Consider the following 18424-nt stretch of genomic DNA (forward strand, 5'->3'; position numbering starts at 1 on the left):
GTATCTTAGGCTGAAAAGACGACTGGAGCCTCACGTTATTTTGCTTTCTTATTTTTGATTTTCCGTTTTTTTTTGTTTCGTTCTTTTTTCCTCCCTCTCCTTTTTACCCTATCTCTGACGCGCAAGGACACTACAGCATCTACCCACGGCAGAAACGCTCACATAGAGCCTCCTCTGTACAGACGCACCACCATCCTCCTGGATCCTTCCTTCCTCCCACTCTCCTCCTCTCCACTCTCCTGTTCTGTTCTAACCCAGAGGACATCGGGACCTCTTCCCCCCCCTTTTTTGTCTGGAGACATGGATCTATGGTTCCATTCGATCCGGATTTGCTGGTGGAGGGTTTTGTTTCTGATGAGTGTTTTCCAGGACTATCTGAGCTCCATGCTGGACTGCCCGCCGACCTGCAGCTGCTCTCAAACAGAGATCTATTGCAATAAGTCCGACAACGGCAGGTTTTTCCCTTTACTGGCCCTGCAAGATACTGGGAGCAATGGGACCAGTGTTGACATAGCAGAGTATTTCAAAAACATCACCTCTATGTAAGTAGATGCGGATTATGCCGTGCGTTTTTTTAATCATTAATTGATCATATCCTCAGTGAGGCGTCTGTGCTTTCAGGGTGGCTGTTGCTTTCTCTGCACTGATCTGACTTGTTTGCTGATTAGGGGACTTTTTTGCGCTTCTATCAGTCTGTTAAGTGGCCTTTCATCATAACACCATATATGATAACCGGTCTTGCATTGAGGGTAAATGCGCTTATTCTGTCTTCCGGCACAAATAAGACAAATCCCTTACAGCCTTGTCAGATGGCGTCAAACTAGTACTTGATCTTGAACCTTGTTGTAGTCGAGAATTGTGTGTGTATGTGTGTGTGTGTGTGTGTGTGCGTGCGTGCGCGCGCGTGTGTGTCCTCATAAAGTTGCTCCTCCGCAGCGGCTCCGCAGGCCTATTCACCGCTAAGTGACAGAAGGATGTTGCGGAGGACCTCAGATTACCCATTCACTCGATTCCCCGTCCTCGTGTACAGCAACTGCTCCGACAGATTGTGTTAAATGAAACAGAAATAAATGGCGCAGTAAGGTCAACCAGTTACATTTCCGCCCGCATCCTCTGAGAGAAACTTTATTATGTGCTTATGGTGCGGGGGTCTAGGGGCGTTGGGGGTAGGGGGGTTTGAAACGTCACTTGTGCCCACTCCACCCCCACCCCCACCACCACCAAATAGAGATGGACGTGTAACAGGATGCTTGGCTTTGACAGGATGTATAAAAGGTGTTGCTTTAAACAGAGGAGCTATATGGTGGTGGCAGGCTCTTCAACCTATATACCCCCCCTTCCCCCAGTACATTTTCATTCTGCACCCTTTCCCCCTTCCCATACCCTCTTCTCTCTCTCTCTCTCTCTCTCTCTCTCTCTCTCTCTCTCTCTCTCTCTCTCTCTCTCTCTCTCTCTCTCTCTCTCTCTCCCTGGCATCGATCCTTCCTGCCAACATCAAAGCTTCCTTTCTTGAAAAGTCAGAAAAAAAGAGGAGCAGAGCTGGGGCCTTAAAATAAGACCTCTGGTGTCGATGAGGCTTATTTGCATATAAAGTAAACATTTCTTGTTAACGCACTGGAATTCCCTGCACGGCTTCTTCTGCCTCATCTTATGCCACAAAGGACTTTTCCTCCTATCAGTTTTGGTATCCCTCTTACCCTTTATCCGTTTGAGGCAGACAACAACTTATTTTGTGACAGGGTTCATCGCTTCCATGTGCCACTAGAGGGTACCCTGGTACCCTCTATATGCTGGGAACCACAACACTGGAGTCATTGATGTGACCGTTTTTCAGAGTTTTCAGTCAAATCAGGCGCCAGAATAAAGTCAGATTAAAGCCGAGCAGCATTTAAAGCAAAGAATGGTAATACGATGAGGGGCAAGAGGTTACAGCACACTATTGGTGATTAGTGTGACCCTAGACTAACCCTCGGGTAAAGCTTTCCTCTCTGTAAAACCAATCCACACGCCAGTCATTTATCTCTTGTGGGATCAACATTAGAATAAACTACATCCTGGATTTAGAAATGCCCGAATTCTCTTTATATATAGCACAAAGCCACACATTGATTGCCTTTCTGCCTTTGAGAAACCCTAATGCAATTGACCCAGGACTAATTGTGCATTTCATGGCCCGTCGCCAAGCAGGCCACTTGTTTTCTTGCTGCTCAGCATGGACAGCAACCTCCACCCAGCACCACCAGCAGCTCAATGACAGCTCATCGGAGACAATAACTCCCAATGTCACATCAGCTTACACATCTGATAGGAATTCATACATTCACAATTCACAGATAGATTTGTACATTTGTGTATAATATAAACAATTGCATGTCCAGTTATGTGTGATAATTTTGTGATCTAAAAGCACAAGTTCCTATGCTGCTCAGTTAATTATATGGCTTATGATAATAGCTCTCTCTCGCTCTCTCTCTGGCTCTCTCTCTCTCTCTCTCTCTTTCTCTCTCTCTCTCTTTCTCTTTTCTCTTTCTCTCTCTCTCTCTCTCTCTCTGTCTATATATATATATATATAGTGCTAGTTGAAATGTATAAATGATAATAGTATTAGTCTAATTATTTGTCTTGAAAACATGCTCTCTCCCAAATAATAACCAGTAACCATAGCTATACAGAGCAGCCAGTGATTGAGGCCACATGCAGCACAAATGATCCTTGGCCTTCCCTTTTTCTAAGGCAGGTGCAGGAGTTTTTTTCTAGCAAGGTCTATTTCACTCATCACAATGGAAACAGGGAGAGATGACAATTTATGGAGATGGCAAAAACCAGAGCGAGGGTGCCTTGCAAGAACTGTAGGATGATCGGCCAGCCTAAGAAAACTGCCAAGTCCAGATAATAGTTTTTCAGTCCTCTCACATTAGAGATTCTTCACAAGAGGCATCACTGCTTGAAGTGTTAAGATAAGGCCTTGCTGTGATACTTGAAGAAAAAACAGTTTTCTGAGAGCAGCTGAAGCGTTTGACATGTTTGTGTAAGTGCAGCTCTGACTGCAGGTGCGCGTTTCTTTGCAGAATCCAATCAGCGTTTCCACCTCGGTGATGACGTTTGGCCTCATTTTCTTTTCCCTTTTTTGTACCTTTTGAAAGCACAGTTTGCGTGGAGAGGCTAAAGTATCAGACCAATCTGTACAAGTCATCACTGTGGTGTCAACTGCTAAATGTCTCCGAACCAGATAAAAATCACCCCTCCCTTGTCTCCTCTGCTCTTAAGTACATCCTTCCATTCAACTCCTATAATTGTACATGTATTCACCCAGATCCATCCACTGTCACTGCTGAAACTGTTGAGCTATTAAACCAATTTGTGAAGGTTACTAAAAGCTATGTATTTGATGTTGTAATAGTAGTAATAGTCAGCTTTTCGGTGGTGTTATAAGATTAAAATGGTTATATAATTTAATATCCCCATATTTATTCTATAGGGACTTGTCTGTAGTCAATAGTCATTAACGTTACAAAAAGAAAGATGGATATTCTTTTCTTCATATTGTGCTCATAAGATTAAAAAAATATATCTTATAGGATATCGAGACACCATGTCTAACTACATTTTCTTGTAAGTGTGTAAGTGTAAGATTTTACAATTTTGTCTTCCACTTATCTCCACTTCTGGCAAAAAAAAGAGGTTAAGCACAATAAATGTTTTTATGTGCCACAGTTTCCAAACAACAAAATTGCCCTTCTTTCATACCAACGGTATAGCACTGTTCGATATTCACTATTGTATAAAGGCTGCCATGAGCTTATTCTTCAAATCTTAGGGATTTGTGGTTTGTCAGTTATATTTAAAGACCCCCCCCCCCCCCACCACCACCACCACCACCACAGACATGTCTTAAAAATGCTTTTAATACTATTTAGTGTCTGATAGTTCAATTACATTATTCATAATTCTTAAAATGACACCCAACTTATCATTTTTCTTATTTAAAATCCTATGAGAAGACCATGATTGTCCTAAAATGAGATTTAAGAGAAAACACAGAGGTAGAATTCCAACATGTTATTTCCACGACCTAGGAAAGTTCAATCAATATCTGTGAACATGAGCTCCTCTCTCTCTCTCTCTTAAAGCCACAAACCAGAGAAGTAAGTCTCAAACTTCTAATGTCATCAAGTATAAAGTGTGGAGCAGCTTCATAGACAATGAATGGGACTGATTTATTTTTTAACACCCAAATTACCTTTATTCTGTTGTTCCCCTTAGAGCTCTCAGTGTCCACAACATCTTTCCCAATTTTTTGTCTATGGAGCAGCTCCACACTTTATATACAAATACTATACTTGATGACATCACACATTTCAGCTTTAGCACTCTATTTTTTGGATTCGGGAGAGAGTTGTTCATGTTAAATTTTTTGGACTGTCTTCGATCATACAAATAAGACAGAACAAATGGACGTAGTTCCCCTTTAAGGTGAATGTGTCAACAGATGAATTTGTCAAACTCTGCACATATATCATCTGCAGAGTAGCTTAAACATCCAAGTGAGTTCAAGTTATAAATGAACAGTTATAAGTGGAGAAGGAGTTTAAAGACACAATCCATGATTTGGTTATAATACTAATAGCATCCCAAAATCTCCAAATGATTCAAATATCCAGCCCCGAGCATCGAGCCAAGCTCAATAAGAAAAGCAACAAGTGTACATTTAACATCCATCCAAGAACGTCTTAATCCTGATGTCTTTTAATGTCACTGAAGTGTACATCCTATTATTTATGATCTTTGAATTTGTCATTAGAAGATACTGCTCTGTTGAATGTTGAAATCAGAAGTCCTCTATTTGCCTTTGGAATGAAAATGCTCTTCCAATAGCAGCGTAGTTTTGGCTTCTTTAATACTCTTTCTTCAATCAAAGAGATTTATATGGACTGTAAAATTGCCATCTGTTTATCTACAAACAATCTGAGACTTCCATACTCTCAAATGGTTCAGCGTTTATCTACTTTGCCAAAAACAGCTTGTAGTTTATCGTTTGATATCTTTCAAATCTTGATCATCCAGTCAATAAAAGTCTGCATTTTCTAATCATTTCCAAGGATTCCAGAAATCCTTTAAAATGCATCATTAAGTTACAGTATATATGTAAAGTGATTCATCTTTAACTTACGGAGGTGTCTCTTTCAAATTATACAAGTCAAACTTTGGAATGAAGCTGAAACAGGTTCAGGTTTTATTTCAGTTACATTGAACCAAAGGCAATCTTTCAAGGATAACAGAGTAGTCTCATGGGGAAAAACACAATTTCAGATTTAATATGCCATAGAATAGGATCACGGGCTAGTGTGCATTCTAACCGCACAGGGCATGTTGTGAAAAGTAAAATAAAATCAAAGCTGCCACTTCCACCCATCCATTCCTCCACCAATCCATCTCTCCATCCCTCCATCTCTCCATCCCTCCATCCATCCATCCATCCATCCATCCATCCACTGCTACATGCCATCTACTCTGATTCTTTAAAAAGTCTCTTTTCTTTTCACATTGTAAAAAAGCTCATCTCCGCTTGAAACTATTGATTTGTGGACACCTTGAAATACACATTTTATATGAAATCTGCCAGCTAGCTCATGCTGCCAAAGAAACCTGTTTAATACAGGATTGTTTCCAAGGTCCGCTTATAGTTGACTTATGTGGGCTGCAAGTGTCCCCCAGTTCAGACGCTAAGCATAGCTGCATTACATAAATTTTCTCTACAGCTTAAAACTCCTGTGCAGCCCACATAAGTGTGTGACCGTGGCCAATAGCAACCTCCAATCCAAATATCTTCTATATAATTATTGCCTAAGGCTTCTGAAGGGGAATTGACAAGTGCACTTTAATAGAATTTCACTGATTAATATCAAAAGTGGAGTATTCAGTCTGTGCTGGTGTACAACTTGATTCCACAAAGACAAAGATAATTTGAATATTTGGATCATGTGTTTATAGCAAGCAATCTTTATCTAGCTTAACATTTCCATTAAGATTGGGATAAATTAAATTTGAAGCAGCTCAAACCAGAGATCTCTTAAAGTTTTGTGTCCTAGTATTGGTGAAGCTACAATAATGCTGAAACCTACATTTCCCATAATGCAGCTCCATATTGCCTTTCATTATATCCTCGCTAAATGTTCATGTTCAAACCTCACACCTCCAGTTTGTAACAAGTTTTCAGGATGACATCATCAGGGTAAATAATCGTCCTTTATCGGTGTTTAACCTACCAGTAGGTTCGTCTATTGACATGGAAATGGTCTCAGTTTTAAACCGGTGGTTAACCTTATGAATCGAAACTAAAGTACTTGGTTAGGTTGAGGAAGACATCATGGTTGGGGTTAAAACAAGTTCCACTTTCTATTGTCTATTAAACTAAAGTACTTGGTTAGGTTGAGGAAGACATCATGGTTGGGGTTAAAACAAGTTCCACTTTCCCACGGGACACGGACAGCAGTCACCTAGGTTAAAGTCTTGTGTTTTTTGACCCATTGATCCACCCTGACCTCCTGCCTATGACGACCTTGTTGCTCTTCGTACTACTTCACCAGACCTCCTTCAGTTGTCCCGCCATAATTACTACGGCCTCTAGAGGTTGCTGCATTGCGATGTTGAACCTCCCTGCGGTGATTCAGCATACCAATAAATGATAGCGGCCTACTGAGCCAACTAGGAGGCAAAGTGAACTATACCGCCTCATATGGTAGTGATGGCATCTGATAGCTGCCATTAAATCAGCTGATAACATTTGATATAATTGTCCAACATGGTCTCACAGGCTGATGAGCATACTGATCTACATCTATAAAATAAGTGGCGGGCCCCTTTAACACCTGGATGTAGGAATACATGCTCAATATATGTAAATAAATGGACCAAGTAATGGAAACTGTGCAAAAAGGTGCTGTAAAATGTTTTCTCAGCCTTGGGACCCTGTTTAAAAGAGCATTCATTATATCAAGGCTTATCTTGTTTTGTAGAATAAAAGGCGCTGATTTTGGAAGCTTTATGGAGACAAAAAGGATAAAATAGATACTGGAAAGAAATATGGTATACCTCCTTAATATGAGACACAACAATGAATCCAAAATATATTTTGGATATTTTAGACACATTGCGGTTTAATTGGTAATAACACACTTGCAGGCTAGACTCTACTCAGAGTTTTGTTCTGCCCCCTAATCTGCGATGTATAGAGTGGTGTGTCCCCTCCATCTACAAAAACGTACACACTTTGATTCTGACTGAAACACTCCTACCTTCCCCGCCTCACTGCTAGTAAATGTATTTATGTCCCCACCTCCTCCCTCCTGCTCTTTATCCATGTCTTTGTTCTCTTCTCTGCTGTGTGAAGGTTTGATGCCTGGGTTTCTGATGCCCATCTCTTTGTCGTCTTGATTTATTTTTCTTTGTAACCTTGATATCCCACTGTCGTTTCCATTTTATTGAGTGTTTTTACGTTATTTTTTTGCTCTGTAGGGGTGAGATGCTTTACAGGCCTGCTGGGGGTTATTTGTGTGATCTGCAGTGTTTGGGTGTTAGTATCATTTGAAGGCACAAATAAATTATACCTAAACTTCACTTACCCTCTGTCAACTGCTCACGAGGAACATAGCTCAGAGCTTTTCACCTGTCTAACATCAGCTTCAGATATCTGCTTTATATCTAAGCACATTTAAAACAAAAAAACAAAACAAAACAAACACTGTTATGTTCAAATGCAATACTGCTGCACTGTTACTCAAGAGGAATTCTTTGGAAACTGGTTATGCATTGACCTTTGAATAGGGCGGGGTAGAGTTTGATATGAAATCTTATAGTAAAACATGTTTAACAAGTGTTTGACAATAAAATTGTCTCAAACTGGCAAAATGTAGATTTGAATCAGGGACTATCTGACTCGAGGCGTGATATAAACAGTACAGGCAGGCAGCAATGTGTTGGCCAAAGACTGGAGCAACCTTGAAAATGAATCTCATTTAAAAGGCAAACCCATCTCTATCATGGTTTTCAGTTCTTTTGGTAAAATAGTCACAAACATAAACATCTACATAAACTATAATTAAAATATATATTTAAAAAAAAACCTTGGTATGTTCCATCACATATGCAAAGATGATGCTGGTTAATAATGTTTGTATGTTGATGTTGTCCAATGCCAAGTTTCCATTTGACCATGATGATGCCATTTGCAAAGCTAGTACAGGTGAATCTTAGTTGTAGGATATATGGCGGAAATACGAGTGTGTGTTCAGGACAATCATCATTGATGGGGTTTATGCAGACTGGGTGCAGTTGGCCAGTGTCCGGGATATGGTGTTGTTCATTGTTAAATAATACATCTCTCCTCTGTCTCGATGCATGTTATAGGCTTAATTTTTCCATCATCTCTTGCCTTTATATCAAATAGGAGTGCACTTGTGAGGTCATTGCACCAAAAAATGGCTTTTGTTAAAGCCAGTTGTGATCTCAGTGCCACAGTAAAATAGACGGCTCCTCTGCTCTCAGGCGCTGATGCAAGTTTTCACATTTCAGCGCTTTGACCATCAGAGCGCTATCCGTGGTCCTCATAGCTTTCTTTTTGACCTCTCTATTTTCTACCTCCTAAAACTACAGCCTGAGTAACTCATCTGACTCTAAAATTTAACACATTGTTGGTAAAATATACAGTATGTAAACACCAAATGGTGTGTGTGCTTAATAACTAGTAACAAGCATGCACTGGGGCCTGTCGTAACTACATTATGCTACATATCTGACCAGACCACCATCTAGTTATTGAGGTTTGACATCCAGCCTTGCATTTATTCTTTAGATGTTGCAGTGAATGGTGAGAATCAAAAAGATGTTGCTACAATATTTAGTAAAATTAAATAATTAAAATACTAAAAATTTTACAAATGCAATAGGACTTATTTTATTGCTAGCGACCAGTCAAATAACTTCAGAGTTTGGATTGGTAACGATGACGTTCTGATGTTAAAGGGCATGTAAGCACAGGCTGACATACAATAAAAAAGTCCTAAACTGGCAACATTTTTGGAATAAGTAAACAAGATTAGGGTTCTAGCACAGCATTTAATGCCAACTATCAGTACTTGCAGCACCAGTTTTTGATTTTTTTTACTGAGCTCATTTTGTCTGAAAACAAACAAGCATGGAGGTTGGATCTGCAGCCCTAATGTTATGCCTTTTTAGAATTTTGAAAGATTTTGGTAAGAAGTAGCCGTATACATGATTAGATGGTGCTTGTGGCAATTTGCTTAATTAGTTACAAACATTACTACACCATTTCAGAAATGTCCAGAGTAGCTGCTATTTTTTCTTACAAACAACAGATGCAACAAGGAGGACATTTGTTATGTCTGCCCTTTTAGTTTCTTGAGAGAGCTATTCAGATTCTTTAATTAATTATTGGCATGTCTTTGGCTATAAAATTACTTTGAAATGAAGTGCTTTTCTTATGGGGTTCAGGTGATCTTGACATCTTTCAAAGCCCTCATTGCGTGACCTGTCCCATGCTGTGTCAGTGTCATCACCACAAATATCATTTAACCACCCAGGATGGAGTTGCTAACACACGTCCTGTGTTGGTCCTTACCGTACAGACCTCCTGCTGCCTCCTCCGCATTGCGAGGCTCACCCCCGGCGGTGCACGATGGGCTCCTCTGTTATAAGCATATCATCAAGTTTGCATGAGCCTGTCTTTGTGGAAAGTAGGTCACGGCTGCCATCTGAGAATTAGGAGGAGAGAGCGGCGGTTTGGTTCAGATCTTCTGCATGCAGGGATGCTGAGAAGTCCTGACCATGTGACTGACCCAGCTTCTCCCACGCCCCCACCACCTCAGCTCCTGCATCTGCAGGCAGCCTTAGCGCCTTAAAAGATGCATACTAATGAAGCACCCCCACCCTTCTTTAACAATCAAGAGATGCATTGAGGATCGAGGGGTGAAAAATACTGAAGGCTCTGCTGTTTCACCCAGGATTAGAAACACCCTTTAAAGCACTGCTGCAGCACTACGGGGGCTTTCTGTTGACATTTAGTTGAGCTTCTGCTTTTATACAGCAGCTTATGATACAGTGTGGGCAACAGTTTATCATGTCAAATTTGAGAGATTGAAGGGAGCAGGAAATTATGTATCCACCATTTAAACCGCAATCTGTTCCATGGTGGCATGGAAAACATAAAATAAACAGGACTGAAATGTTTTCCTTGTGCATAATCCATCAATTTACATCTATTTACATGCATTTCCTTTTGCTGATGATTTTTTTTATTACAATATGCTATGTGATTTCTCCCTAGTAAGGAACTATTATAAGTTACCTGCTTCAGTTAGATATCCACTGATGAGCACACGGCAGACTTATCAGATAGCACAAGCTTTACTGAAGGTTTATTACAGTTAATCATGTTTGAACATGATATCGGTAGGCTCAGTGCAGCCACACTGAAAGCAGCATTATAGCTTATTCCTATTTCTTCATTCTCCTTCTTCAAAATGTGTGATAGTGGTAGCTTGAAAACTCCTTTCTTTCTCTCTTGATCTTTTTCTCTTTCCTCTGTCACTCAATCCTTCTCCCCCCACACACACAATCCATTTCTTTCAAGACAACTTCTTTCCAGGTGAGGATGTGTGTCAGAGCCCCATGTGCCGAGTCCCACCAGTCATCACCGACACGACACCCCACCTTCTTCCTTTCTCTCCCTGCCTCCTAATAAAGCTCCTGCTGCCTATGATTCATGTGGGTTGTTTTGTGTTTCAAAAAACATCAATCATCATGTATTATCAAGTAGGAGGAGTCACCCCACTGTCCTCCATGTCAGCGATGACTGGCAGAGCTGTGTGAATAATGCAGCTCTCTCCATTCTCACTGAGCTTCAGCCATGTTCTCTTACACAGCGTGCATGTTCATGGATGCTACTTAACTGCACTCTGTTCTCTTTCTTGAAAAAGCAAATGCTATTATTTAAGTCTAAATTGCTAAAAAAATAATTGTTCATCTCTGTGCAAATGTAACTGCATCAAAATCTCTTCAACATGTGTCAGTGTGACCTAAGACGTTTTTTGTTCAGGGATGGAGATTTGTGCTAGAATATTTTTTATTATATTTTTTAAAAACCATGACATTTTGTTTAGCGCTGAACTAGAAAGCCAACCTGAATATTATTGTTGCATTGTTTTTTTGGCCTTTCTTTTTTTCTGACAAAACAAAGCATAACAGTACACAACACTGATGTACGGTGAACACTCAGAACTAATTAATGGCTCTACAATCCTGGCTGTTGCTTTGACCTTCAACATCAACAGCAATAGGAACTAATATTGCCGCACAAATGCACCTTCATATTTTCCAGAAACCACATATATATACATATACTAGAAATCAAAATCAGAGAACAGATTAGAAATACTTGATTTATTCTGAACTACTCATCTCATCTCATCTTCATCCGCTTATCGCGGGGGCAGCAGCTTTAGCAGGGGACCCCAAACTTCCCTTTCCCGGGCCACATTAACCAGCTCTAACTGGGGGATCCCGAGGCGTTCCCAGGCCAGTGTGGAGATATAATCTCTCCACCTAGTCCTGGGTCATCCCCGAGGTCTCCTCCGGACGTGCCAGGAACACCTCCCTAGGTAGCCGCCCAGGGTTCATCCTTACTAGATGGTCCTGAACCACCTCAACAAGCGGCTCTACTCCGAGTTCCTCACGGATGGCTGAACTTCCCACCCTCTCTCTAAGGGAGACTCCAGCCACCCTCCAGAGAAAACCCATTTTGGCCGCTTGTACCCGCAACCTCGTTCTTTCGGTCATGACCCAACTACTGTTATTTTTTATTGTTCAGAATTTGATAGTTAAACCAAGGCACTTTGATTCTACTTTTTATTTTAAAAAAAAGACTTCAGAGAAGATTTAAATTAAGGATTTGGTTGAATTGCCTTGGTTATTTAAAAAAAAAGCACATGCTAGTACAGCAGTGGTATAGCCACAGCGGAAATTCTATCAAATTCTGGACAATAAAAAATAATTCAATCATTTTATAATTGATCAAGTATTTACCAATTGGTTCCCCTAATTTTGATCTCCAGTGTATTTTTGTACACTACATATTTTTTTGTATTTTTCTTTATAGACTATTTGTACATATTGCACTACATCAAAACATTATGGGCCTGGCAGGCCATTCAGCTATACTTACTGATCATCCTAAGTGAACCGAGGACTCTCGGTGGCAGTAGTCAAGAGCGCCAGGGTTTTTTTTTAAGACCCAGACAGAGCTTTGTGTGGAGGCAGATGAGAAAACATTAAAAGTAAATGGTCCACTGGGACTAAACTCTCATTCCTACTGGCTCCCTGTTGGTGCAATGACCTTGCTACTCCAGTCAGAATATTGCAGTCACTCTCCATCTTCATAGGCTAAAAAACTCATCTTTTCAAGAAGTACCTGACATCACCCTCTCTTCCTGCTGATCTACCTCCTCTAATATGCTCTCTCTTGAAGTAAAAAAAAAGAATAGAGAAAAAAAGCCCTTTCTTAAGTCCAGTGATTCCCAGACCTTTGAAAACTATGGCTGCACATCCCAGCACATATACATAGTATAGTATATATATATAAGTATGTAGGTTGGATGACTAATGAAAAAAATTATTGATGAGGTGAATTTTTACTAAAAATGAATAATAAAAATAATGAAAGAGCTGTTGTGGCTCTGAAACTAGCACGTTGTTATTTGCTGAATTTAATGTTTGGGTTAGTAATCTTGGAATTGCAGTTGCACACCAAAAATATAAAGTGAACGGGGAGAAGGAGCATTGCATTGTTGAAGAAGCTGAATGGACACATTGTTCTAGCTGCTATCACTCAGATGTTCTTTAGGGACGAAGGAGGCTGTGAAAGCAGAGGCTTCAACAACATGATGTTTGTCGCAATTGTTAGAGTAAATAAGCTTGATTTTAAAAAGATAAATGTTAGGGGACATAGGTTGTTTTTATTTACTGCTGAGAATATTGTAAAATAAAAAATCCCAGCAAAAATCATAAATGTGGTGCAAGCTGAACCATCACTTTTTTTTTAGAGTTCATTTCAAAAAACGCTTACCTGACTCCGCCAGATGGATTGATTCGCATTATTTGCATTTGTGTAGCATATCCATCTCGGAACACTCGTTTGGAAAGTTTTTTAGGAAAGGGAAAAAATTCTGGTTGCTGATTGGATAAACCATCTGTCTATCACCACCTATATTGATGATAGAAGGGCAAATCCACCGATGAGATTAAGGAAGCATACTAAGAAAATGCCAAGGCAAAGCTCAGAGAGTAATCAACATGTCGGTAAAGTTTTTTGCATCTTTGCATCTTTTCCCCCAGTGCCCTGTATTTGCTCTTCTTTTAGAGAAAGAATACTTTCTAATTCTGATAGCTGCGCTCATCTCGTCCGTGGAAGCTGCCATGTTGTTTACACTAGTCGCTTCTCGTTGCGTCACACTGCCTCAAAACCAAACTTGGCAAACGGCTCCAAATTTTCACCGTTGCATGTTACCAGAGTAATCTGAGAGTAAAATACGATAGAGCTCGCAAGATCAGGGTGGCTACATAAACGCACCTTCTGTGCAAAATTTTACAATGCTAAGTCACTAACAGACACAGACAAAATGTTGACCTTATACAGATGGAATCAGGACACAGGAGATTTCAGTGTGTTTCATCATCCCATACTTCATGCACGTCATGAACACAGAGGTTGGTTTATAATTTATTAATCACATGAGGTCTCCGTATTATGTGAGTCAATGTCAACAGAGGGCTTAACAACAACAGCCATGAATGCATATTAGTAGCAGGAGTGGTTCCTTTGGTAGTCAAACAAATCTGGTTCTTTGGCTAAATTAGCTTCCATGTGGAAAACTGGTATCTCTTCTTTGACAGGACTTTGATGGAGCAAGTGACATGTCAGTCAAGCAGGATGACTTGCGGCGGCAGCTGTCTACATTTGACACTGTGAACTGTAGAGGCTTCTTATCTCCAGAGGAAGCCATCACCTGTCAAGCATCACTAATGTGTTTATTGTTACTGGAAAGATCAACTTGTTCCCCTCTGGTTATTTTATAGGAAGACAGTAGGAGTGTCAGCCATTGAATCTTCAGCTTTTAGTGCTGTTGAAGCACTCTTTTTTTCTATTGTTTAAGAGCCTTAAAGTTTTTTTTTCCTAATTCCGTATTATTATGCTTTTAATAACGTGTATGTGCCTGAATGAGACAGTGGGCCCCTGGGCGCAGATATCTAAAAAAATAGAATCAATCTTTTGTGTCTCTTCTTCATTGTTTTGCATCTCTTTGTGGTCATTTGAATGACTCTCCAACAAGAAATGTTTATAGTCACTTCAGACAGAGTTTCTGAATCAGGGGCCTCCTGAAACTTGGGCCAAGTAGGCCCGTTCAGTATGCATACATTTGTATGCTTATAAGCTGATATGTTCATTAGCTATTGTAAAATGTGCACAAAGAGATGATGCCAAGGCTTTAAGTCTTGAGGTGGACTGATGAGATGTGTCCTCAGGTTGCCCTGTCTGGCTAAACAGATTTAGAGTCACTCACTGACCATCCTTTTGAGTGTGTACGAGTGAGAGAGAGAGAAAGAGAGAGAGAGAGAGAGAGAGAGAGAGAGAGAGAGAGAGAGAGAGAGAGAGAGAGAGAGAGAGCGAGAGAGAGAGAGAGAGAGAGAGAGAGAGAGAGAGACATAGGGTGTGTGTGTGTGTGTGTGTTTCTTAAATGGAAGAAGGGAGAAACATAGCAAACAATCAAATATTCAACAACCTTTAGCTGTATCTCTCCTCAGTTCTCTTTCCTTCTGGAGGTAATTGGTTGACACTGTAGACTTATGGGATCTGGTATGTCTAGGCTAGATGTTATTGCGTTTCACATCTCTCGACAAATTTGGGTGGAATTTAACCAGAACCTTCTAAGATTTCCCTTTCTGCTCGCGTTTCACTAAATTGCAGAGAGTAGATGTTTATCGATTCGCCTAGAGAGATAGAATTGTAGAGGTGTAGATTTTTTCTTCCTTGTATAGCCTATTGTGTAGTAATGAAATGATTCTTCTGTCAAACACTGACAGTGTGAGCTGCATAACCTGTAGTCCAATGTTTTGATTTAGGACTGCAGGAGCACATGTATCAGCCTAAAATGTAAGGCACTGTTAAGAAAATTCCATATGGGAGTAGATTTGTGTCATTGGATTTTGAAATTAAAAAGCCATTGAATTTCTAGCACTGAATATTTATACATAGAAATTAAGTACCTGGATGTTTTGACGCTGAATTGACTCTTAAAGTTTTCAACAACTAATTTAAGCCTTTAATTTTTATGTTCACAAACTTAATGTTAAAAAATTAAATGTTAAAAAAATTAACAGACCAAATTCAATGTATACCATTCATTGGTAAAATCTGGTAACCTAAGGAAGAGCAATCAACTCTAGATTCTATATATATTATATTAAAAAAATAAATCATAATACACTTTCAGAATCATGTCCGTGTTTAAAGTAGTAGGTCCATGAAAGTTGTGGTAACATCCTGTCATTGTAACGGGTAGAGAGAGAGTGGAAAGTCTAGTTTGTTCACTGATCTTTTTAAGAACATACATGGTTATATAAATTGTTAATTATTTGCACTGCACACTCTACTGAAAAAAAGCACTTGTACCTGTATTCAGCCTGGCAAATAAAGTCCGGATGCACCTCTCATCTTAATCATTTCTCTTTGAGGTGAAATTTTTGAATAATGAAACCTTTGAAGACAAAAAGTCTTTGATCCTTTGTTTTGAGAACATGATGGTGTTTTTTTTTTTAGTTTTTTCCATTTTTTTTTTTCGATTTTCCTTCCACACCCCTGTGTGGTTTAGTTCCCCAAACAGGACACCTTCACTCACTGTCAACCCTCTTAACCAGTGTCTGTGTTCTTGCAAAAATAGCATTCTGTTATTTTGACACCTGGCTAAATATCACTGCGGCTGAATCTAATTCCTGCTGCGAGCCTCGTTCCTTTGCTGCGTGTGTAAATTCATCCTGTCAGAGTCTTTCGTCAACATGGAAATGCTAATTTATCGCAAGCTCTAATTAGCACAAGGACTCAGGTGGAGAAGTGTCACAGACATGGTGCAGCTTAACCTTTTGCTTTGATTTCCCTCAAGTCTTATTTCTGACATTCAAAGGAAAACAACAGTGTTTGCCCCTGTGCTTCTGAAGCTACGTTATAAAGCTGTGTCACTTTGGACCTGTGTTCTCCATTATTCATATAATTCAATTTCATATATCAAATTATTGTGTGGTTGATGCACCTCATATGTGTTTTTGTCTCATTACTGTGATCTTTTTGTCCTTCTCCTCCATTAATGAAATTAAAAATCATCCTTACAAAATGAATACTCTTGAATCCACTCCTCGGGCTACCCATCTTAATTTGGTCAAAAATAATATCACAAGAAAAATAAACCATAAGAGGCAGTTGCAGGGTTCTAAGCAAAATGTTCCAGGGTGACCAAAGGTTTGCTTTCAGAGGAAGAAAAAGAATAAAACCTCTAATTTGTTATTTGTTCATTCATCATCTGAAAAAGTATGCACAGAAACCTTATACACACTGAGTTTGACGTTTTTAACACATAGTACTTCACATAATGAGCCCACGTGTTGGGATGATTGTCTCACTTCTTAGGAGAAAAGAACGTGTCAAAAGCTGTTTCACCATCAGGATACAATATAGTTCTGAAAAGTCCATATCAAAGTGCTGTCAAAGTGCCGTCAAAGTGCTAGGACATATATGTATTTTTGTAGAATATTCATATAAAAATGATTTTATATTTCGGAACATTCCCATATATAATCATACCAGCCCAGTGTCCCAAGGAATCATGTGCATATTGGATGATTCAGTGGCAGTTCAGGAAGCTGTATGCCCTGTAGTATACAGGTGGAAAGTAAAGGTGTGGAGGTCCGGGAGGAGTGGGCTGGGGTCTGGTTGATGGGCAAGTGTTGTCCCTTAGACGTAGATAATGTAGAAATCATTTTAAAAAAGTTGTCACTGAACAAAATCTGTGTTATTGCAGAACCACCATTTCAGATTTTTTTTTCTCCAACTTCTGCCCAACACAATATGTTTTCAATGTAATATTAATAATAATAATTATAATAATGCATTGTTTTTGTATAGCGCTTTTCAAGAAACTCAATGTCTTTTTATAGCTGCATATATCATGTTGGTATATCAAGTAAAATGTGTCAATTTAAGGCAAACAGGGCTTATGAGATCCTCCTCACACATGGCTCTCCATGATCCTTGTAAATCTCAGGCTGAACGTATCATTTGAATGCTGAAATTTACATTTAATAATAGCTTTGAGTTCACTGTTAGATTCCCTCGCAGTGTTGTTGCTACAAGTAAGTTCTAATGTTGTGTGACTTAGTACCCCCCTGTAGGGCACGCATACAGTGGTCCAATTAATTTTTGTGCTCAGTTTTATTCTTACAAAGCGGGGTGAAAAATATTTTAAATGATATTTAAATTAAATTAAATGATATTTAAATTAATATGATATTTTAATGAATCAATTACACTCCTCAGTGATAAAAGGATGACTTTGGGCACTGAACATAAATATTTGATGGAAAAAATAAGATAACAATTCATCACAAATTCACTGGCTCATTTTAGTACTAAGCAATAAAGTTGCTAAGTCAGAGTCACGTCTACATGTTAGGCATGTAGTTGTGATGAATGCAGTGTGTGTTAAAAAACAACAACAACAGTAAAACAAGCATTGTTTTGCAGGTAACATTTTTAACAAAAATCTTTAAGAGGTCAAAGGTCAGAGAATCTAGACAGCAAAGGTGATAAAACAAAATGGATGATAAAACAACTGCCAGATAGAGAAATGAAAAATGAACAGAGAAGTGAAAATAGCTCTTAAATGTCAGTTTTCACTCAAAACTGGAAGAGAGACAGACTTCTTTCTGACCAGAATGCTGTGATGGAGTGCAGCGGAGTGTGTCTCATCCTAAACCAAGTAATTACATTTTTTTTTCTCAGCTGGGACTGCCTGGATAAGGAAGGTGAGAGACTGTTCATAGCTTTTAAGTCCCTATATGTCCAGAACTTATATCAAAATGGGACTTTGTCAAGAGAAGAACACTTTATTCTAACTGTGCAGCCAAGCCTTTAGCAACAAATAATGATGGTGGCTTAAATGTTATCATTTTGGCAACGTAATATTTTGTTGAAATGGCAGAAACGCAACACCGATCAATGTCCATAACCAAGTGGTGAAGATACACATCCAAAGTAGGCACATTTAACCTAGGTAATTGATCAGTTTCATAATTGTGATAACTG

General features: G+C 39.4%; 1 protein-coding gene across 1 annotated transcript in view; it reads left to right on the forward strand.

Moving 5' to 3' along the window:
* Nucleotides 1–300: 300 nt before the first annotated feature.
* ntrk3b (neurotrophic tyrosine kinase, receptor, type 3b) overlaps nt 301–18424 on the forward strand; it is a gene marked incomplete at both ends in the record, with an annotated part of 192526 nt that continues 174402 nt past the window's right edge. The window contains one exon of the mRNA XM_083911883.1: nt 301–542. Within this exon, the coding sequence (XP_083768009.1) occupies nt 301–542 (242 nt within the window). The remainder of the gene's footprint in view (nt 543–18424) is intronic.

Source organism: Echiichthys vipera (genome assembly GCF_963691815.1).
Source record: "Echiichthys vipera genome assembly, chromosome: 1".
In the NCBI taxonomy this organism is placed as follows: domain Eukaryota; kingdom Metazoa; phylum Chordata; class Actinopteri; order Perciformes; family Trachinidae; genus Echiichthys; species Echiichthys vipera.